Source organism: Panthera pardus, unplaced genomic scaffold (genome assembly GCF_024362965.1).
Source record: "Panthera pardus isolate Hobbes unplaced genomic scaffold, ASM2436296v1 HiC_scaffold_21, whole genome shotgun sequence".
NCBI lineage: Eukaryota > Metazoa > Chordata > Mammalia > Carnivora > Felidae > Panthera > Panthera pardus.
In genome coordinates this window covers 26,492,009-26,514,744 of record NW_026526777.1, presented here as the reverse complement: position 1 = coordinate 26,514,744, position 22,736 = coordinate 26,492,009, and the positions used below count along the sequence as shown (strand labels likewise).

The 22,736-nt window shown below is 50.1% G+C and overlaps 1 protein-coding gene and 1 long non-coding RNA gene across 17 annotated transcripts in view; one reads left to right on the top strand and one right to left on the bottom strand.

Moving 5' to 3' along the window:
- The window catches only part of PLEKHA6 (pleckstrin homology domain containing A6), a 143,217-nt gene extending 129,074 nt beyond the window's left edge, over positions 1-14,143 (bottom strand). For all 16 annotated transcript variants that reach the window (XM_019432601.2, XM_019432637.2, XM_019432614.2 and 13 more), the window contains exons 1-3: positions 13,754-14,143; positions 7,485-7,561; positions 1,526-1,583 (exon numbers count right to left, since the gene is read on the bottom strand). In XM_019432601.2, coding sequence (XP_019288146.2) covers positions 1,526-1,583; positions 7,485-7,561; positions 13,754-13,836 — 218 coding nt within the window. In that variant the 5' untranslated portion in view covers positions 13,837-14,143. The remainder of the gene's footprint in view (positions 1-1,525; positions 1,584-7,484; positions 7,562-13,753) is intronic.
- On the top strand, positions 14,143-21,247 carry LOC128778824 (uncharacterized). The gene is made up of 3 exons (XR_008424569.1): positions 14,143-14,377; positions 15,885-15,952; positions 20,901-21,247. It is a non-coding gene; the product is annotated as an uncharacterized LOC128778824 (long non-coding RNA).
- Positions 21,248-22,736: the final 1,489 nt, after the last annotated feature.

The window sequence follows — 22,736 nt, the reverse complement described above, 5'->3', positions numbered from 1 at the left end:
GGGTCAGGGCCAGGCCACGGCAGGTGGTAAGTGTTCAGGGGTGGTCGAGATGAGGTAATACAGGTGGAAGTACTTAGTAGATGGTCTCAAGCACCAGATCCACCTAAGGAGTATGAAGATGGTTAGGATTTTTTTTATAATTAATTTTTTTTTTAATGTTTATTTTTGACAGAGAGAGAGAGAGAGACAGAACATGAATGGGGGAGGAGGGGCAGAGAGAGAGGGAGACACAGAATCTGAAACAGGCTCCAGGCTCTGGGCTGTCAGCACAGAGCCGGATGCGGGGCTCGAACTCACGGACCGCGAGATCGTGACCTGAGCCGAAGTCGGACACTGAACCGACTGAGCCACCCAGGAGCCCAGAAGATGGTTAGGATTCTTAACCGAAGCAGGGGTTTGGGCTCAATTTCAGGGAACGCTCAGGCTGTAGAAGCCACGTCCTAGCTGAACAGTCTCCGAAGCAGATAACTTGTCCATTTTGTTTTGTTTTTGTTTCAAGAAGATGGTTAACAGCCAAGCTGATGTAAAGGCTGGCTGGTCTGGAGGGAGGGTGGGCGCTCATGAGAGATGAATGAAGATTTGGAAGGAGAACAGGAGAGGGAGGAGATGAGGGGGGCCCTCCCTCCCCCGGCCGGGCAGGGGATGCCTCTGGCGGTGCCCACGCCCCAACCGTCTGCTCAGCCACTCTCTACCAGCCCTGTAGACTCCGAGGCCAGGCCAGGCACAGGCCTGAGCATGCCAAGCCTCGCCCGTGGGAAAAATGCCAGGACCCAGCCTGCCTGGGAGATGGAGAGACCCAGGCCAAGGCAGCGGGAAATGAAACCAATCGGGTAGACGGGGACCACCCCAGCCCAAAGAGTTCTCTTCTGCTTCCAAGGTTACATCCGGGGCGCCTTCCCCAGGTGTCCTGCCGGCTGCCGAGAGCACCAGCTAGCCCGGCCCACGGCGGAGCGTGACCAAACCCCAGGGAAAAACAGCACCGCACGTACCCTGTCACCTCCAGGGTCACAGATGCTCCGTCTAGAGAGCAAGAGAGACAGAGTGGGCCTTGCCACGGCCCAACCTGCCTGTCCGCGCACCTCACTCACACCTTCCCTCCTCCTGCTCCACTCCCTGTCTCTTTCGGGCTTCCTCCCGCTCCGTCTCCTTCCTTGGAGACTTTTGTCCCACGGGGGTGTCTAAAGCAGCCGCTTTCCTTTACTTTGTTGAGCCATCCCTGCTCCCCCCACACTCCACCCACCCATCCAAACTGGGAAGACTTCTCATGATTGACACTGGCCCTCCCAGGCCAACAGAAACACACACACCCCATATGCGCACGTGCATACACACACACACACACACACACCACCTAGCTTTCTCTGCCAGGCTGGAGGCCTCCTGGCCACTCACAGACCCCAGCAAGGCCTTCAGTGCAAGAGCAGCCCCTTTAACAACCTCCCCCCACCCCCCACCCAGGGAGGCATCAGTGACCAAAACAGCAGGCCCAACAGCCACACCAGAAAGAAACTCCCATCTTACTCACTTGATGAAGTACACAGCTCCCTCCTGGGTAGAATCCACCTCCCAGCCTTTGGGCAACCCTGTGAGGAAGCAAATTCACAACATGACCCTCTCTTTCTTCTCAGCCCGGTACACCGGGTCTGCGCTCAGGAGGGATGGGGCCCGGAGAACCAGGAAAATTCACAGACCAGCCAAAAGTGCTCAAACCCACCTATCTCTCACCCTTTTTGGTCCGTCATCCCCATCGGTCTGTTTCTAGCAAAGAAGAAGAGGGATGGCAGTTAAGTGACCGAATGGATCGCTACCTTACAGGGTTTGCTCGTTCATTCGACAAGCTTTTCCTGAGCAGCTACTCTGGGCCAGGCCCTGCGCCAGCCCCAGGGACCCAGCGGTGAACGCACAGGTGGTTCCCCTGGAAGGGCGCTCAGGGCGGTCCCACAGCCCTCTCCCGACACAGAAGCCCAGGCAAGATCCAAGGGCGGATCCCTTGCCCCAGGCCTCACAGGTGATTAGCACCCAAGATCAGAACAGGACTCAAGCCTCCAAACCCCAGGCCAGTATCATTACCACCAGCTTCTGCTGCTTCTGGACAAGATACTGAGGACTTTTTCTTGCGATGAGAACTTTTAGGATTTACCCTTGGCAACTTTTACTGACTATAGTCACTGTGCTGTACGTTATATATTTCCTTATTTTCTAACTGGAAGTTTGTACCTCTTGACCTCCTCCACCCATTCAGCCCCCCACCAGCTCCCCTCCCCTCCAGCAACCACGGTTCTATTATCAACGAGTTGTATTTAGCCTGTTCTTCTGTCTTACTGTTTAGATTCCACGTAAAAGGGAAATCATACGGTATTTGTCTTTCTCATTTCACGTCGCACACCCCTCTCCTGGTCCATCCTTGCTGTCACAAGTGGCAGGATTTCATTCTTGTTTATGGCTGAGTAGTATTCTATCAGATATATACCACATCTTTACCCATTCATTGACCATATTGTTTTCCAGAGTGGCTGTAGCAGTCTGCATTCCCACCAACGGTGCATGAGGGTTCCCTTTTCTCTTGTATCCTCGCCAATGCTTGTGGCATCTAGTCTTTTTGATTAGAGCCATTCTGACAGCTGTGCTGTAATATCTTGTTGTGGTTTTGACTGCCCTTCCCTGAGGATAAGTGATGTTAAGCATCTTTTTGTGTGTCTATTGCCCATCTATATGTCTTCTTTGGAAGGATGTCTATTCAGGTCCTCTGCCCCCTTTTTGATCAGAATGTTTTTTGTCTTGGGTTATGTGTTCTGTGTGTTGTGTGGGTTTTTTGGTTTGGTTTTGTTTTTGCTATTGAGTGATACGAGTTCTTTATGTATTTTGGATATTAACCCCTTATCAGATACATGACGTGCAAATATGTTCTCCCATTCTGTACGTCGCCTTTTCATTCTGTGGATGGTTCCCTTGGCTGTGCAGAAGCTTTTGAGTGTGATGCGGTACCATTTGTTTATTTTTGCTTTTGTTGCCCTTGCCTTTAGAGTCAGCTCCAGAAAGTCATCACCAAGACTAGGGTCAAGGAATTTATTGTCTTCTAGGAGTTTTATGGCTTCAAGTCTTACATTCCAATCTTTAATCCATTTTGAGTTCATTTTTGTGTATATGTAAAATAGTGGTCTAGTTTCATTCTTTTGCATATAGCTGTCCCGTTTTCCCAACACCATTTAAAGAGACTGTCCTGGGGCACCTGGGTGGCTCAGTCAGTTAAGCATCCAACTCTTGACTTCAGCTCAGGTCATGATTTCATGGCTCATGAGTTCGAGCCCTGCATCGGGCTCTGCAGTGGCAGTGCAGAGACTGCTTGGGATTTTCTCTCTCTCCCTCTCTCTCTGCACTCCCCCCCAGTTGCTCTCTCTCTCAAAATAAATAAATAAACTTCAAAAAATTTTTTAGAGAGACTTTCCTTTCTCCATTCCATATTCTTGCCTCATTTGTCATAAATTAATTGACCATATATGCATAGGTTTATTTCTGGGCATCCCTGAAATAAATACCATTCAATCATGGTAAATGATCCTATTAATGTGTTGTCGAAGGCGGTTTGCTAATATTTTGTTGAGAATTTTTGCAATTATGTTCATCAAGAATATTGGCCCATAATTTTCTTTTTGCCTGGTGTCCTGGTCTGGTTTTGGTATGAGGGTAATGCTGGCCTCATAAACTGAGTTTGGAAGCATTCCTTCCTCTTCAATTTTTTAGAAGAGATCGAGAAAGATAGGTATTAAATCTTCTTTGAATGTTTGGTAGAATTTACCCATGAAGCCATTTGGTCCTGGGCTTTTGTTTCTTGGGAGGTTTTTGATTAGTGATTCCATTTCCTTACCAGTAATTGGTCTATTCACACTTACTATTTCTTCATGGTTCAGCCTGAGAAAGAAGATGGCATGTTTCTAGAAATGTATCCATTTCTTCTAGGTTGGGTAATTTACTAGCATATAATTGTTCATAGTAGTGTCTTATGATCCTTTGTATTTCTGTGGTGTCAGTTGTAACTTCTCCTTCACTTCTGATTTTATTTACTTGAGCCCTCTCTCTCCTTTTCTTGGTGAGTCAAGCTAAAAGCATGTCAATTTTATCTTTTCGAAGAGCCAGCTCTTAGTTCATCTTTTTTATTGTCTTTTCCAGTCTCCATTTCATTTATCTCCACCCAGAGATTTGTTATTTCCTTCCTTCTACTAACTGTGGGCTTCACTTCTTGTTCTTTTTCTCATTCCTATAGGTGTAAAGTTGGTTTGGTTATTTGAGATTTTCTTGTTTCCTGAGGTAGACCCATATTGCTATGAACATTCCTCGTGGGGCCGTTTTTGCTGCATCCCAGAGATTTTGGTATGTTGTATTTCTGTTTTCATTTGTCTCAAGGTATTTTTTCATTCCTCCTTTGATTTCTTTGTTGACCCATTGGTTGGTCGGTAGCATATAGCATCCACATATTTGTGATTTTTCCAGTGTTCTTGTAATTGACTTTTAGTTTCATACCATTGTGGTTTGAAAAGATGCTTGATATGATTTCATTCTTCTTAAATTTACTGATACTTGTTTCGTGTCTTAAAATGTGATCTACTTTGGAAAATGTTCCATGTGTCCTTGAGAAGAACGTATCTTCTGGTCTGGGGTGGAACGTTATGTCTGTAACCATTAAATTCATTTGATCTAATATGTCATTTAAGGCCATTTAAGGTCATTAATTCTTCTCTGTTGATTTTCTGTCTGGTTAATCTAGAACAAAATTTTTTTAATAGCACCTCTGAAAAAAAAATATCCATGGAAATGCTCAGAGCAGAGAATCACAGGCTTACAGAGTAAGCAAAACCTGAATAGATACAGAAGGTGACCGTGGCTTGGAGGTGCCCAGGCACTCCCTGCAGGTGGCTGCAGCCCCTAAGAGTGGGGCTCTATTAGCACTCTATCTCTTAAGAGCGTTCTATTAGGTACTGTTTCATCCTACCCATCCCCCCAAAAGAGCATCCTGCCTCCCTGACAAACAGGATTCCTCCACCCCAAGGCAGAGGAAGGGTCTTCTGAGAAACTCAAGGGAAACCACTGTCCAAGGTGGAGACAGGCAGGGCACTGGTGGAGATCATTCCTTTTGGGCGTGCAAGAGCCCTGTGGCTGACCTATTGTAAAACATGTGTGGATGCTCTTGATAGATGATCACTGCCACCTGTCTGGTCAGGCCAAACACCTGCCTTGTGTATGAGGTTTTACAAAACATAGCCATTCAGTCTTGGTCTGAATCTCTCCCGCCATATTATCAGCTGCCTCAGGGCACAAGCTGCTGGAGAGCAGAACCTGGGTTCTATAGAGTGGCGGGCCCAGTCTGTATAATTCATTTTATTCACCTCTATTTCTCAAGGGTCTAGATTTCCATGGTTAGTGTTGGTGGTGATGCTGCTGCTTCAAAGTATCAGGGAAGCCAATGAACCCAGCTCCCCTCCCAGGGCTTGGTCCATAGAAATAATAACACCAGCTACCACTTAGTGCTTCCTTCCTCTCAGCTACACATTTTACCACTGTTAGCATATTTAATTTGCACAAAAGCAGTATATAATAGGCATTGGCTTGAACATTTTTATAGACGAGGAAACTGAGGCCCAGAGAGGTTAATCAACTTGCTTAAGGTCACACAGGAAGTGTCTGGTCTGGGATGTGAGTCTGGTCTCGACTGCCTCCAAAGCTGACATTCTTTCCTCTGTGCTGCTCCATAAATGCTACTTGTTCCCCTCTGTCCCTGTGGGAGGACGTTCCCATTCAGAAGGGCGTGGGTTGGCAGTCTCCCCAAGTAGAGGGATCCCCATTGGGTCAGAATCATAAATAATCCTGCCACTGTGATGTGCCTGGGAAAGAGGCCAGCGTGGATTTTGTCCCCTGCCTTTTCCAGCAACTTCCCTCCACACTGCCCTCTCTGCCCGGGCAACACCAAGAAGTGCTTATATTCCTGTCCAGGCGGAGTGCCCGCTGAGGCAGCTGCCCTCCCAGCAAGCTTCAGGGGCATCTTAACCCCTTCCCAGCCTCGGACAACCAGTTGGCTGCAGCCCAAAATGAAGTAATTGGCTCACAGGCTTTTATCCATCTTCTGGTCCTACCTAGGGCCATAGCGAGGTACACGGAATCAAATTTTAAACACGGAGAGCAGCAAAAACAGCAACCCAGGAGAGGGACACAGCCCGATCTTGGGATAAGAGGCCTTACTTCATGTCAGAAGTAACAACAGTGACCACAGCGATAGCGGTCACCTTCACTGATGGTGATTCTCCCGGGTAGCCTTTGCTATCATCTTCGGAGGTTCGCGGTCCTATCCCTATTTTGCCAATGAAGAAGAGCCAAGTCCCGGAAGATTTAAGCCACTTGCTCAAGACCACCCTGAGAGAAAGTAGAGTCAAGATTGGAGCCCAGGCCTCTCTGCCTCTAGAACTTAGGCATTTCACCTTGGCACGGCTTTGCGCAGCTGAACGGCCTCGAGCCAGGTACTTCCCCTCTGTTCTTCGATCTTCCCACCCTTGAAAGAAGGCGTTGGGTTCCAGGGTCCCTGAAGTCCCTTCCAGCCCTGACAACACAATGATCCTAGCCCAGAATCTAAAAGAAAGTAGGCTCTGGGCAGGCCAACACCTTACTTAACCCAATGTGTCCTGCAGTGCTGGCTGTGTCCCGTGAGCGACCCAGACTCCTAGAACCACGTGGTGTGCAGTCAGCGGAAGGGCCAGAAGGCCAGCGAGGGTGGGTCTGTGGCAGCATTCTGAAGAGGAACACTGCCTGTCCACTCGAAGTACCCCGGCCCTTCTCATTGTTGGTGTCTCTGCCTCCCCCGTTTAGACTGAAATTCCGCCTGTACGTGTCCTCACCTTCCCACTGGCCTGGGCTAGCACTGGAGTCTGCCCTACAGTAAGCAGTCAGTGTGGGCCCCGCGCCCTTTTCTCTCATGTCCCCCCACCCCCACCCCAGTGTGAAGGCATTCCTCCTAGCCATGTGGGGCAACTTAAATTTGAATGAATTCAAACGTTAACAGTTCACTTCCTCAGCCACACTAATCACGTTGCAATCGCTCAGTAGCTATTTGTGGTTAACGGTGACTCTGCTGGGCAGCTCAGAGAGAGAACATTTCCATCATGGCACACGGTTCTATGGTACAGCACCAGGAGCTGGGATTACGCCTAGCTCAGGAGCTCTGAAGATGGAGACGAGTTTCTGACTGGGCAGGGGGATGACAGAGGGGTCAAATCTGTGTCCTCAAAGATCGGTCCCATATGCTAACTACAGAGCTGGAAACTCAGAAAGACCTCAAGGTGAGCATCAACGCTCCTGCACCCTCCCCAGGTGGTCCAAATGCTAAGCTGAATCCATCCGTGCCGAAAAGAAAAAGTCAGAAGCCAAGTCAGGGCAGTTATGCTGCCTCAAGCCATCGCTTCCTCCTCAATTGCAAAGGCGGGGACAGCCAAGCTCCTTACCTGGGCTGGAGGAGTGTCCACTCTGGATCGGTGATTCCGTACCAGGGTGCACCCAGCTGGTTGACTTTTCCTCATCGCTACAAAAAAAAAAAACCAAAAAACAAAACCAATAAGAAAGTGTCAGATATTGGGGTGCCTGGGTAGCTCAGTCGGTTAAGCGTCCGACTTTGGCTCAGGCCACGATCTCACGGTTGTTGGGTTGGAGCCCCCACGTCGGGCTCCGTGCTGACAGCTCAGAGCCCGGAGCCTACTTCGGATTCTGTGTCTCCCTCTCTCCCTGCCCCTCCCCTGCTCGTGCTCTGTTTCTCTCTGTCTCAAAAAAACCACAAAAACCCATAAAAAAAAAAAGTCTCAGATACAATAGAGGCTTCCCGGAGTAGGACATCCCTCTCCCAATTCACACCAACACTGACGGTCTGATCCCAGGCACGTGAGATAGATGAATCCACACAGCCATTCATTCATTCACATGCACAAAGCATTTACCTAGCAGATGCTGAGGATTCAGACATAAATAACATCTGACCCTGACCTCAAAGAATTTATCACCCATGGGGGAAACAGACATGTAAAAAGTTGGTTGCAATGTAACATAATAGGAAGTATACCCTATCCCTATTATAGCTACGCATAGAGAGCGTTATCCCACCACAGAGGAGGAAGTGCTATCCGGGACAAAATTAAGGAAGGGGAACGGCACGAAGGGTGCGCTAAGGAGGTGACATTTGGGGTGACAGGTGAAGCCTCTGGGGAGAACGGCGAAGGTACTTAACTGGCAGCTTCTCAAGGGATACGAGAGGAGGAGGCTAGGTGAACCCCTAGTCCTTGGGTGTCTCAATGTTAAATATTTTCGTTCACAACAGTCCTTCACATGAGGAATTTTACAGATGATGAACCTGAGGTTCAGAGAGGTTAAGGGACTTGCCCCAAATCCTATGATCGATAAGTGATGAAGCCAGGATTCTAACAGCTCACTCCCGGCAAGTTGGGCTCCCCAAGACCACAGAGCCGCTGGGTCTAGACTGGGAGGCAGATGAACCCATCAACATTTCTCCACCCCCACCAACCAAATGATATTAATTTTTCCAGAGCCAGATGTGACCCACACGAGGCACCTGACTTTCTGGGCCAACCCAGGCACGTGGAGGAGAGGAGTCTGTATCACCTGCATCACCCAGGCTTTGGGGTGGGGCCTGTCTTGGGGTCCAGGACAGGACTCTACTCGCTGATGTTAAAGTATCCTTAATACTTTAATTAATATAACAAATCTCATTAAGAAGTCTTATTGAAGTAAGATACACAATGTACAATGCTGCACATATTTAAAGCGTACCGTGTAAAGTGTTGACATGTATAGATACCTGTGAAACCAGCACCAAAATCGAGATGTGAACCCCCCGATTTTCCTCTGTGCCCCCTCATAATTCCTCTCTCCCACGCTGTCAGCTCTTTCCACCTGCACCGCCCCCCCCAACAACAACTAATCTGCTTCCTGTTACTATAGATTAGTTTGCATTTTCTAGAGTTTCTAGAATTGTATATAAAGGAATCATGCAAGCTAGACTTCTTTGACTTCTTTCTTATTTTCTTCCTCCTTCTCTCCCTTTCTTTTCTCTCTCTCTCTCTCCCTTCCCTCTCCGTGGTAACATGTGTTCATAGTTGATTCCGCTTCATTACCGAGTAGTATTCCATCACAGAATATACCACGGTGTCCATCTACTCACCTGGTGATGAACATTCAGGTTGTTTTCAGGTTGGGCCATTACAAACAAAGCTGCCAGGGACACCTATGCCTAAGTCTTCGTGTGGACACATGCTTTCTTTTTTCACTGGACTCCACTAATGTTTCTCTAAGTTTGGACACCTGCTACAGGACGGGATTTCCCAGTGGACTCACCCGTCTGATGAGGAGACAAGAAACAAAGTCACCGTTCTGGTGCCCCCAGGACCCTCGAACCATTGTGCGCACACAGAGATGCCCTGTGTCGTGGGCTTTGGTGCCGGGAGGCAGTGGGAGAGGAAGCCCAGGAAGAGGAAAGCCAGCCAGTGTGAACTTTAAGTGTGCGGGGAAACTCACGCCCTTACACTTCCTCTTCAGCCACCCGGACACCTTCTGGCCCCGATTCCTCTTCTCCTCTCACATCATTCCCTCAGACGACCATCTCCACGCGTCCTGGACATCATGGACAATCCCAGGGTCACAGAGGTGGACACAATCCCGCAATCTCAACGTCTTTCCCCTGTCGTTCTGCTACTCCCCTTGCCAGCTCCTGGCCCAGAACGATGCAGTCACAGGCTGTCTCCACCCCTGGCTTTGGGCTGACAGAGAACTGTGAAACTGGGAGGACCGATGTCACTGCAAACCCACAGTCCCCACGCTTAGCTGGTCCCTAAGTGCCACCTAGAATCTTCTTCAGGGGCCCCGGCCAGTTGCCATTTGCAGAGTGTTCTAAAGCTTCCCCATCAACCTCAATGCCCTCACCAGCCTCTTCTTTCCTCCCCCTTCCCCGTTCTCAATGGACAATCTTATCACTTACTTCAAGAAAAACTAGAAACCATCAGTCAGGAGCTTCCTCAATATGCCCACCCAGCCACCCCCAAAAGCACCCATATCCCCACCTTAATACTTGTCTCTAGGGGCACCTGGGTGGCTCACTCAGCCAGTTAAGCATCCGACTGCAGCTCAGGGCATGATCTCATGGTCCACGGGTTCGAGCCCCACATCGGGCTCTGGGCTGACAGCCCAGAGCCTGGAGCCCGCTTCAGATTCTGTGTCTCCCTCTCTCTCTGCCCCTCCCCTGCTCACGCTCTATCTGTCTCTCTCTCAAAAATAAATAAACATTGAAAAAATTTGTTAAAAAATACTCGTCTCTACATGAAGAAGCGGCCTTCCTCCACGTAAGGCTAATCTCTCTGCCTGGGTTATAGTCCCCGTCATCTCCTGTTTTTTCCAGAACTTTATTCTATTGAGTATCACAAGATTGTCTCTTCCACTTCTCTCTCCCTCTCAGGTCATCGTCTGCTTAGCCCCACTCTGGTCTTTGTCTTCTGGTCTGAACCCTCCGCCTCCCCTCCCAGCTTGTTCCTCTTCTTACTGACCCAGCATCCTTCTTGGAAACTGGTCCCCTCTAGCTGTCCCCACTTCCTGGTCTCCCTCTCATCCATCCTTTGCAGTCTGGTTTCTGTCCTCAGTCCTCCCCTGAACCCACTTTTCTTAGAAGTCAGTAAAGACCTCCTTAGTTCTAGCCACTTTCCAGTTTTAAGCTCATTTGGCCTTTCCACTCTTGACCGTTCCTTCCTCTTACCATCTCTCTCCTCCTCCTGCTAGGGCAGTGCCCTTCCCTCGCTACGATCCTGCAATCTCTGGTCTCTCTTCCTCTATCCTTTCCTTCTACACTGGTGCTGCCTGGGTACCCCCATCGTCTTGGTCACACATTTCTGGATGGTTCCACCCCTATGCAACGACTCCCAGGACTTCCTCTCCAGCCCAGGCCGCTGTCTGTACATCCACTTGCCTGTCAGACATGACCTCCTGAAGGCCCCGCAGGGACTTCAAATTCAATACTTTCCCCTGAATCTATACGCCCCCTAAAATCCGCTCCTTGTCCCATACGCCTCATCTCTGTCACACTCAAGTTAAAACCTCTGAGATTCATCTTTGATTTTTCCTTTTCCCTCTCTTCCCCGACATTCAGGCCGTAAATGAACACCCTCCTAAAGATTTCTCCTATCTCTCCTCCTTGTAACCTCACCACCTAAATCCAGGCCTCATCAGCTGCCTCCTGGACTTCAGCAGTCACCCCTGACTGCTCTCCAAACCCCAAGTTTCTCCCCCTACGCCCCTGTTCAGCCTTTAAGTCATCATCTGCCCACACAGCTGCCAGAGGGATCCTTCCAAAACCCAGGTCTAGGTGTGTCAATCCTCTTAAAAATCTCCTTTGGGGGGTGCCTAGCTGACTCAGTCGTAAGAACGTGTGACTCGTGATCTCGGGGTCCTGTTTGGTGTCGAGATGACTTAAATAAAACAAAAAATAAATAAATAAAAATAAAGGGGCACCTGGGTGGCTCAGTCAATTAAGCGTCTGACTTGGGCTCAGGTCACAATCTCACAGTTTGTGGGTTCGAGCCCCGCGTCAGGCTCTGTGCTGACAGCTCAGAGCCTGGAGCCTGCTTCGGATTCTGTGTCTCCCTCTCTCTCTGCCCCTCCCCTGCTTGCACTCTCTCTCTCTCTCTCTCTCAAAAATAAAAAACATAAAAAAATTAAAAACAAACTCACAAATAAGTGAATAAACATTTTAAAAATAATAAAAATAAAAATCTCCTTTGGTTTCCTATCACCTGCAGGACCAAGTTCAAACCCCTTAGCCTAACACACAAGGCCTCTCCAAAGCTGCCCCTTCTTATTGGTCCTGCCCCCTCTTCTGCAGCACCCCTGCAGCCTCCACTCCATCTCCACTGACCCCCCCTCAGAGTGTTCTAGACAACCTGTGCCCTGGCACTCATCAGCGCCCTCCTTCCCACAGGCCTCTGCTTCAGGGCCCCTTTCACCCTGGTCCTCTGCTCCAGAATCAGCCCAAATGTCTCCTCCTCCAGAAAGTTCTCCCTCCGCTCCCCAAAGAACGTCAGTTCTTTTTTTCTTGTGTTCCTAGACCATCATGCAAATACCTTGAGAATATATCCTATTATTTCCCAAGTATTTATTTGCATTTTCTCCCTATCACCTTCAAGGAAAAACCTGTATCTTACTGTTTTGTTTTGTTTTTTTTAATCTCTAATGCCTCGCGGTGTGGCACACAAACAGTGGCTACTCGAATGTTCGCGGAGTGAAAGGCCAAGAGAAGCTGGAAGGCACGCAAGAGTCTGGGAAGAAAGATGAGGACAGCCAAATTAACCACTTCAGCTGAGGAGCTCCTGGAAATACACAGGCGAAGGCCCCGCCCCAGATGTGGATCTCTGGAGGCGGGGCTCAGGAAGCGGCCTTTTCTCCATCCATTCCTCGGGTGATTTACATGGACTCAAAAGTCTGAAACCACTGACCAAAGGGACTCCGGTTTCAATACCGGTGAAGTTCTGTTATTTAAGAATCTGACCCAGGATGGAGAACTTCAGTGGAGCTAATTTCTAACATAATCTAATTACAGCATCAATTATGATCATGGCGATGATAATTACAGAAGAAAGGCCTAAAGCAAGTGTGGCAACGGAGAAGCAAGGGGAAAATCCGCTGGCTTCCTTGGGCTCCAGTTCGGTGCTGGAGGGAAAGCAGTGCTCTAAAGTCAGCGGGTACCGGGCTTGGCCAGAGCTCTGATTAACAAGTGGTTTTATCTGGAACAAGTACCCTTCCTCTCTGTAGACCTCACCTCCCCATCTGAAAAATGAGGGGGTTGCAGCCAAGGCTCCCTTTCAGCTCTAATGTTCTGTGAGTGGCTATCTTGAGGAAGAAAAAACCCATCATGTGTGGGTAACAGTTCAGAAGGCTGTGCTTCTAGACTTGCTACATTATCGGGAGATTTCTATCCTGGCAAAGAACGACTATAGCAGGAGCGGGCCAAAATCGCACCAGCGAGGCCACTCTGTTATAATGAGATTATGCCAGAGCCATTTTGGTTTATGAAATTAATATAACGGTACTAATATATTACTGAGAGCAGCAGAGGCTCCCTCTCCTTAAAGAATGCCAAATGCGCCGTGGGCATCTTCTCCTTCCCCTTGACCACACAGCCCCATAAAGGAAGCAGGAAGGGAGAGGGGCTGTCTTCCTGGCAACACAGAGTCCTGGGATGAGGGACGGCCAGGAACTGGTGGCTGAGACAGGGTCTCCTGGTGCGATGTCTCTGAGCCCAAGTGTTCTGTAGAAAAATATGGTGGGGGAGGGGGCAAGAGAAAGAACATACCCCTGGCCCTTTCAGGGGACGGGGTTGAAAGGAATGACGGGCCCACTGGACACTGGGTCCAATCATCCTTCTTCGGGCACCCGCTGCCCCCCCCCCTCTGTCCCCCGTGAATGGGGACCAGCCGGAAAGGCCCGCACCTGCCCTGCCGCGCCCTGCCTTTCCAGAGGAGGACATGCCCAGCCTTAGCTGGACCTTGACCCATTGAGGAAAAGGCGGGAGACACATTCAAACAGGCGGCGATAAACTTATTAGTCATGCCTGCCTTTCCAGCCATCGCTTCCCCCTACCGCTCAGCCTGCCCCCCGCCCTGCCACCTTCCAAGTTGGACAACTCGAAAGAAAACATAAAATGGCAAAACGAGAGAGACCAACGTACTTGATGAAGAAGATTCTCCCACCGCGGTCAACTCCGTAGGTCCACCGGCCAGGCAAGTCCAGCCAGTCAATCTCATCGGCCATCTCGGCCCCTCTCACTCTGGGCACCCCCCCCGGGGCGCGGGGCTGACGGGGGGGGGGGGGGGGGTGGAGTTGGGGGGGGTGGAGGGCTTCCTGCCCAGCAGCCCCCACTGTCCGCCCTCCCGCAGGCGGGGAGGGGGACGGAGGTGGGGGGGGGGGGGAAGGGTCCTTGCGGGGCGCCGGCCTCTCACTGAAGGCGGCGGGCCGCCAGCCGGGCAGCAGGGAGCAGGCGAGACTTAACCCCGGCGGGGCCGGGCCCCCACTCCAGCCGCCGCCTCCCCGCCCGGAGCCCGCTTCGGACGCCTCCTCAACTTAACGCCGGGCAATCCGCGCCGCGGGGGGTTCCGACGCTCCCTCGCCGGACTGCTGGCCGCCGCGCCGAGCGCTGTCCCCTCCCCGCCCGCAGCCGCCCGAGGAGCAGGTCTCCGTGCGCGAGCGAGGGGTGTCGCCTCTTCGCTCCCAGCTGCGAACCTGCACTTGAACCGCCGGCCGGCCGAGGGGAGGCGGGGCCGCGCCGCCGCCGCCGCCGCCGCCGCCGCCGAAGGTAATTCACAGCCGGGAGGACTAACAGCGGCAGCTCGGCGGGTCCCCAGCCCCCGGCGCAGGGCGCGGGGAACCAGTTTGGCCGAAAGAGCTTTGAATGACGAACCTAGGGGACACGTCCGGCCCCTGACCAGAAAAGGGCGGGTGGTCAAACCTGGTTCTGCTTGGAGGGAGGTTAGTAGAGGAACAAAGGTCAAATGCAGGGAAGGGTGGCACGCACGGGTGTGGGCAGCAAGGGGCCCTGGATGTCAGCCTCATTAGTCAAGCCAGCTCTTACTTTTGTTTCTGAGCACTTCCTCCAAGAAGCCTGCCATGACTAAGGAGAATCGGAGGGAGACCTTAGGAACACACCCAGAGAACAGCAGCTTTTGTGTCCCTTCCCCCTAACTTGCACCAGAAACGGAAAAAAGAAAAAAAGAAAAGAAAAAAAAAAAAAAGGACTGGAATGTGTTCTGTGCACAGAATGCAGGTTGCAAACATTCAAAAGTGGCATATCAAAAATAGTATTGCTGGAACCCACAGTTCTGCTGTCTCTGTATCGAAGTCCGGGTGTAGTGAGCTTTTCCCAACTTACTCCGGACCAGCCCCTGGGGCTCCTATTAGGTCCACACCGTTCCAATCCATGTGTTAGACCCAAGGGAGTCATTAGACAATGAGAAAGACACCTGCCTTTAGAGGAAGCAACGTGTTGCACGGCAGCTGCCAAGTATGTGTGGAGTGAGCGTGCTCACTGTGAACATTCTAAGGGATTTGATCCCTGTTCCACCTAGGAAATCGTGTCTGCCCATGTGTTACCTCCTCCGGGAAGCCATGCTTGACTCCACCCCAGATTGATTTGTCTGTCCATCCTGTCTGTCATGAGGCCTTGTTAATAACCCTGTGGTGGAACTTATCACACTGTAATGCAATCCTTGATTTACTCACCTGCATGAGGCAGGGGCTCATCTTACGCATTTCTGTAGTCCTAGCACCGACCTGGGGCACCTAATTAATGTTTGATGATGACCGATACTGTCATAGCTGCGAACATCCCTTAACTCTAACCACAGTCCTGTACTTTGGGACCTTATTTAGGGGTCTGCTGAATATAGCCATGAGCCTCATTGAGGTGTGCGTAGAGCGTGTTTTCTGGAAAAAGAAACAGACAGTGAGCCTTCCCAGGTATCCCAGTGCTCAACCTGGAGGACGTAACATGTATGCATCTGACAGTGAAGGTAGAGGATGCCTCAGAGAACATCTGGTCCAATCCTCTTGTTTTAAATATGGGAAACTGAGGAACTAAGAGAAGGGGCTGATTAAGGTCACTGAGCGAGTGGTGGCAGACAAGGATGTGCCCACCAATGTCCGGGCCAGAACTCTTGCCATTACATCGTGTTGCCTCCAACTCTGGAAATTCACTCTATCAACGTTTCCAAGTTGACTCCTGGATGCCAGGTCAAAGCTGAGCCCGTTCTGCGGATGCAGAGGAGTAGTAGAACCCCACACCCAACTTTGTCCTCCCTTCTCAGATCCTAGGGGTTTCTAACCGAAAAAGCTGCGTTGGAGAGCAAACCAGAGCTACACCTGAGAAGCACAGGTGAGGCCCTGTGCCACTAACTTCCTGAATGGGGGAGGCTGGGAAGGTCAGGGATCAGGCTCCCCTCCAACTTCAGTCGCCTGTCCACAGTCCCCAGTCTTGTGAAACACCTGTAAGGGACTCATCCTGCTGATAAAGCACAGAGCCACCTACCCAGCCCCTGTGATATCGAAGGATCTGAACCCCCAGAATTATTGCCAAGATGCCCCCAGGGAAAATACCAGCAGCCAGTGCGCTCCCAGTCTAACCTGAGCAACCAGTAAGGGCAGCTGCTTGGGCCGAATGTGGGTGGAAATAGGGGTTGAAGTGACATATATTTGAAAACACGTATTCTGCCGCTGTCGTCTTTGAGGTGTAGGGGTTCCTGTTGGTTTCTTCACGAGATTTTTGCCTTATTTGTCTCTAATCCACCCTGGGGTTCCTTAGAATCTTTACCTAGACATGAAAAGGGTGTTGGTTGAGATTTTGCAATTTTTTTTTACTCATGTGAAAGAAGCAGTCAGTTTTGAAAATACTTTTCCAATTGTGGGGTATCCTCACCAGTGGCGTTTCACATTGTAGATCTTGTTTATCAGTTGTGATCAGTATCAATACTGCTCAGAAAGACATTTTATCAAAGGAGTTCAAAATGAGGCAGAAAAGGAGTAGTAAACTCAAATAAACACAGCCCTTGCTTCAACAGTTACCTGGAAGAGAGCAGGGGGGTTGATACGTTGAAATGAAAACCTTATGTGCTTTGTGGACCAGTTAAAAATGTAGTTGTTTTCCCCTGAAGCAAATTTTATTTTACTTTTTTAAAAGGCAACAAAGCATATGGATAAAAAGTACCTGTAATATTTAGAAATGATTCTGACCCTCTCATATATTTTGAGGCCTCAGATTCATCACTCATATATATTATGCTTTTCATTTGGTACCAGTGGTGGGGTGAAAAACAGCCCCTAAAGCTGTCCATGTTAAATCCCTGGAATCTACGAATGTGACCTTATTTGGAAAAAAGGTCTTTGCAGATGTAATTAAGTTAAGGATCTGGAGATGAAGAGATGATCCTGATGACTCGGGTGGGTCCTAAATTCAATGACAAGCATCCTCAATAAGAGACACGCAGGGGGAACTTTGAAGCAGACCAAAGGGGAGGAGGCAATGTGACCACAGAGGCACAGATTGAGGTGATGTGGCCACAAGTCAAAAATATGGACAGCCACCAGAAGCTGGAAGAGGCAAAGAAGGAATTCTCCACCCCACCCCGCCCCCCGCCCGAGCCTCCAGGGGGAGTGTGGCCCAGCCAACCTCTTGATGTTGGACTTCGGGCCTCCAGAACCGTGAGAGAATGCATTTGGGTCATTTTAAGCTGCCCAGGTTGTGGTGACTTCTTACAGAGGACCTCGGAAATTAATGCAGTTCTTGTAAAAAAATCTTACTGAGGCCTCAAGGAAATGTCTATTATCTTGACTTGTCCAATATCTAATCTCCTTTCTTCTGTTAATAGCCCCTGAATTTCCTTTCTGACATGGTCCCTTCTGCCACTCTCAGCCCATGGGGGTTGGATGGGCTGGCCTCGCCCCACGCCAGCCCTACTGGGGGGCAGGGACTGTGGCACGGATGTGGTGAATCTGACTCTCTGTTCCCCTGGCCGTAGTGATTGGTTTAGGAAAGGACACATGACTCAGACCAAATCAATGAGATTTACTTTTTTTTTTTTTAAGTTTATTTATTTATTTTGAGGGGGGAGTGCAGGAGGGGCAGAGAGAGAAAGAGAGAGAGGAAAGAGAGAGAGAATCCCAAGCAAGCTCCACACTGTCAGCGCAGAGCCCGATGTGGGCACTTGAAATTACGAACTGTGAGATCATGACCTGAGCCGAAACCAAGAGTCGGATGCTTAACCGACTGAGCCTCCCAAGTGCCCCAGTGAAATTTACTTTTTTTAAAGGACCCAGAATTCTCAGGTAAAATCCCTTTTTCTCTTGGATTTGAAGCTGGCAATTGTTGGGAGCTCCTGGGATCTTCGGGTGGGAGAGGCCGCTGAAAGGGAAACCAATGCAGGAAAAAGTGGAACCAGAGATAAGGAGAGCCCGGGTCCTCCTTATATCCCATGAGCCCTCGGACCCAGCTCACCAGAGGACGCACTACCTCTGGGATTTCAACCTGTAGGTGCCCTTATTTGCTTCAGCCTAGTTTGAATTGGGTTTCTGCCCCTAACAACCAAAAAGTCCTGACCAATACAAAGGTCACAGTGTCTCGTGTTTCTTTTCCTTTGGTGTAAACAATGTGGTTTTTTTGGGGGAAAGCCAGTGAGATAACCACCTGCATTTTTTGTGATGCCAAGAACGAGAACGCTTCTCTTTCAAGAAAACCACAATTTTAGATCAAGAGAAGATCTGAGTGATCATCTCATCCGAAGCCTGCATTTTCCTCTTGGAGGACACAGGGAAACTCAGGAAGAACCCAGAATTGTGGCAATTCCACAGTAGAATTCCACAACTCGGGTCTCCTGGAAACCCAATCTGCAGCAGAAAGCTAGATTTCAAGACATTTACTTTATCGTGTAAACGTATTTGGCCAAGAGACTTACATAGTCACAAGAAGATTATAACAGATTCCTCAGCTCTATAAAGAATAACGACGATGGTAGTCTTTATTGAATGCTGGTATTTAATAGTTATGTTCGCCTCTAAATGAGGTGGAGAGCCAGTGGAGGGTTCCCTGTAGGGGTGCCATGATCTTCACGGTTTAATGTTTGGGGTTTTTTAATTTGTTTTTTATTTTGTTCTATTTTAGAGAGAGAGAGCATGCGAACCGGGGAGGGGGCGGAGGGAGAGAGAGAAAGAATCCTAAGCAGGCTCCACGCTCAGCGCGGAGCCCAACGCAGGGCTCGATCCCATGACCCTAGAATCACCACGACCTGAGCCAAAATCAAGAGTCAGACGCTTGACTGACTGAGCCACCCAGGTGCCCCCTTCCTGGCTTAACATTTTCTCGAGGATCATTCTGGCTGCCGTTTGGACAGGGTAGAAGCAGAGTCCAGCTAGGAGACTACTGCAAGATATAGGGATGGCTTGGTTCACGGCGCTGGGGGTAGAAACGGTGAGAAATGGTGACTTTTTCTGGGTATCTGTTGAAGGAAGAGCTGACCGATTTGCTGGTAGATTAGACGGTAACTGGGCTGTGAGGGGAAGGGAGGAGTCAGGATGACTCCGAGGTATTTGGGCTGAGCAGCTGGAGGACTGCGTTGCCATAGACTGAGACAAGAGCAGGCTGCAGGAGAGACAGGTGTGGCAGGGGAGAGTGGGGAGACGCAGGTTCGGTTCCAAGCACGTTACGCTGGAGATGCCTGGGAGATACCCAGGTAGAGATGCCAAGGAGGTGACTGGCCATACAAGGTGAGAGTCTGTCTCCGGAGTAGAGATACACATGTGGTGTTGCCCAGTGATTGGATGGTGGGAAAGCCACAAGGCTGGTTGAGGTCACAAAGGAAGTGAGTGGGGGGAGGGAGGAGGCGGGAGATCAGGGGCCGAGAACCGGGCACTCCGACTCTGAAAGGTCAAGTTAGTGAGAAGGAATCCGCAAAGGAAACTGGAAAACACGAGGCTAGGGAGGTAGGACGACAAGAGGGAGCGGTGTCCTGAAGGGAAAAGCCTTGAGCGCAGTCACGTCCCTCGGAAGGAGAAGGAATGTGCGGATGTTGCTAGTGTTCTAGAAGGGCTGAGGTTCGGGTGGGTTCTGTCTGAGCAGGAAGCGACTTGCACTCCTGCGCGAAAGGGTGGGGAGACAGCCCGGGTTATTTTTAAGTTGGTCTGACAACGGGCCTGGGGAAGATGATCGTTTGGCTAATGAGCCCTTGCCCGCCGGTGAGAAGTTCGCCTGAAATGTGCCCCCCTCAGCTCCATCTCCAAGGCGCCGCTCTGGCTTCTCCTGGGAAGGACGCCAGCCCAAGATGGCTGGCTGATTTCTCCTGCCAGGGCCGCGTCGTGGCGAGGAGCACTGGCACTGGCAGCTCCCCAGAGAGGGGAGGGGAGGAACGAAAGCGTCAGGCCTCCGCTCCGGGCAAGGAGAGGTGGGCTGGGTGGAGCCGGGAGGACCGGCCCCCGTAGTCAACCTGCTGAGGTTTCCTCTCCGGGTCCCTTCTTGAATCCACGGTTCAGGCAATGCTCTTGTCGCGCCCACTTTAAATGTCTGACCGGGGGCTTTTCTAGAAAATGGCAGCTGGTGCTGACTTGGGCATTTCCTGGAACTAACACAGCACTTTGGCTCAGTTTAGCTCAATAAATGCATAAGGCACCATTATGCTCCTATCTCTATGTGAAAATGGCTCCAGCCTTCAGCCAACCGGTTTCTCCCCCTCCGGGCTCTGCCACCCCCCACTGTGCTGGTCTACACTCATCAGAGACTTTGGCCCCTGGCTTAACACCTTCCTCCGCCATGCCTTGGCTCCCTCTCATTCGGGGTGATTTCAGTACTAATAATGTGAGTGAACTGACCAATGTCCTAACCCCACAATACCTTACTATTCTCACCTCCGGGAACACTCACCTCCACGCCGTTAAATGATTCATACCCAAGACCAGGCCTTAACCTTTCTGACCACCCAGATTCCCTCCAACTTGGAAAACATGAACCCCAACATCCCACTTTCTGATCACAGTTTGGGTCCTCCTAACACCCTCGTTCCTCTTTTCTCCCTTCCCACCTGTTCCTGGCTTTCCTACGGGACCTCTGGGCTTCTCAGATTTCCTCCAAATCTATCAGTGAAAGCCTCACGTCACTTCCTGCGCCATTCAGCCCAAACTCACGGCCTCTCACAACATCCCCCACTAGCCAAAACCCTTATCCATTTGTCCTCAGCCGTATACACACTGCAAAACTACCCCCCCGGATCAATCTGTCCACCTTTTCTGCTCCCGTGCCCAGAAAAGCTACAATATCCCCACTCTCCCTCCTTCCACTTCAGGTTGCTTAAAGAAGTGATGTCTGCGCTCAGAGTGCCTGATTCTTTGCCTCCCAGTTACACACAGTCTGGTATCTGTCCCCACAGCTCCTTGAAAACGGCTGAAACTATTCTGGCAAAGGTAAGCACTTACTTCCAGGTCGCTAAGTCCAACAGGTGCTTCTTGGCCCTGCCTCCTCCCTGCCCTGGGTACCCCTGTCTGCTTCTCTACTCTGTGCCCCAGCCATCCCGAACCCCCTACAATGGCCTGTACCTTTGTGCCCTAGCCTCCTCGGCCTGGAGAACCCTTCTCTGCCTTTTCAGTCTCCTTCAAGGTGCAGCCCAGGGAGGAACCGTCTACACTTGCCTGACGTCCTTGCAGGTATTTTTAAATACCTTGCAGGTATTTTAAATCTGCTTTTTTGTCTTCATTTTTCCCAGTAGCGTTTGGCCACTCCCACCTTCAGGAAGCTCTTTTTTTCTCTAGGCCTGCATGACACCCCATTCTCCTGGGTTACCTCCCACTTCAATGGCTATTCCTTCTTAATATCTTGGGTAACTGCTTCTCCTCTGCTTAACATCAGAATGTTGAGAGAATCCAAACTTCACCCTCGACCTGGATCTCCCCCTGGGCCATCTCCCCCATTGTGTTAAATTCCATCTACGGGCTGCTGGCTTCCAGATTTTTATCTGAATCTGACCTCTCCCTTGGGCTTCAGATGCATATATCCCATTGCCTAATCACTCACAGGGATGTTCAATAAATATCTCAAACTTAATGAATGTGGTCAAAACAGGACTCCTGATTTCCAGCTCCAGATCTGTTCTCCCCAAGTACTCTTTATCTCAGTATGTGGCACACTCAGTAATCACCGCATTGCTTGGACCAAAAGCCTAGGACTAGGGTGACCACTTGTCCTGGTTTGCCCGGGGCCGGTCCTCGTTTTAGCCCTGAAAACCCTGTCCCAGGAAACTCCTCAGTCTCAAGCGAGCCGGGATGTTTGGTCATCTCACTTGGGAATCACCCAAGATCTCCTTCTTTTCTTTGCATTCTACATCCAATCAAGTGGATCTCCATCCAGATATACCCTCTTTCCACCTCCACTGCCACCTCGTCCAAGCCTCCATCATGTCCCACACAGACCATCCCAATAGCCTCTCCGTCTGGTGTCCCTCCTCCCTTGCTTGGCCCGCTGCGTTTTTCACACAATAGCCAGAGGATCTTTACAAAGAGAAAAACACACCACTAAGGGCTTGAATACCTACTAGTTCAAGCACTCCAACTACACTTCGAACAAATCCAAATTTCCTTCCTGTAGGTTCTGCATGATCTGGCCCTCGCCTCTCATCCACTGGCATTTCCTAGTTCACTCCCTTCTTCCCATCCCTCCCTTCCCCCCATCACCTTATGACTCACTCCTTCCTACCATTCAGGTATGAGGCCAAAGTTACCCTCATGACTGTATCCAGAGTCATTCCCCAAGTTTCTCCCTATCAGATCTCTCTCTCTTCCATTATCTTCAAGGCATAGCTCACCACCTGACGTTACCCTGTTCATTTTTTTGCTTGTGTATCAACTCTCCCATCTAAGATGTAAGCTTGAGAGCAGAGCCCTTGCCCGCGTTGTTCACATCCCTGTTCTCAGCACTTGGCTCAGCACACAGCAAGTGCTCAGTAAATCTTTGCTAAATAAATGAATATTCAGCTGAGTACAGGGTCTCTCACTGTGGTCATAAAAGATACTGAATGAACAAATTAATGCGAGTCAAGCAAGCTCTAGGCTAAGCTCTGGGCCCACCCTCATAACTAAGCTATGGTGCTTTAGGAGTTTATGACTTACTAAGAGAAAGATATGTGAAT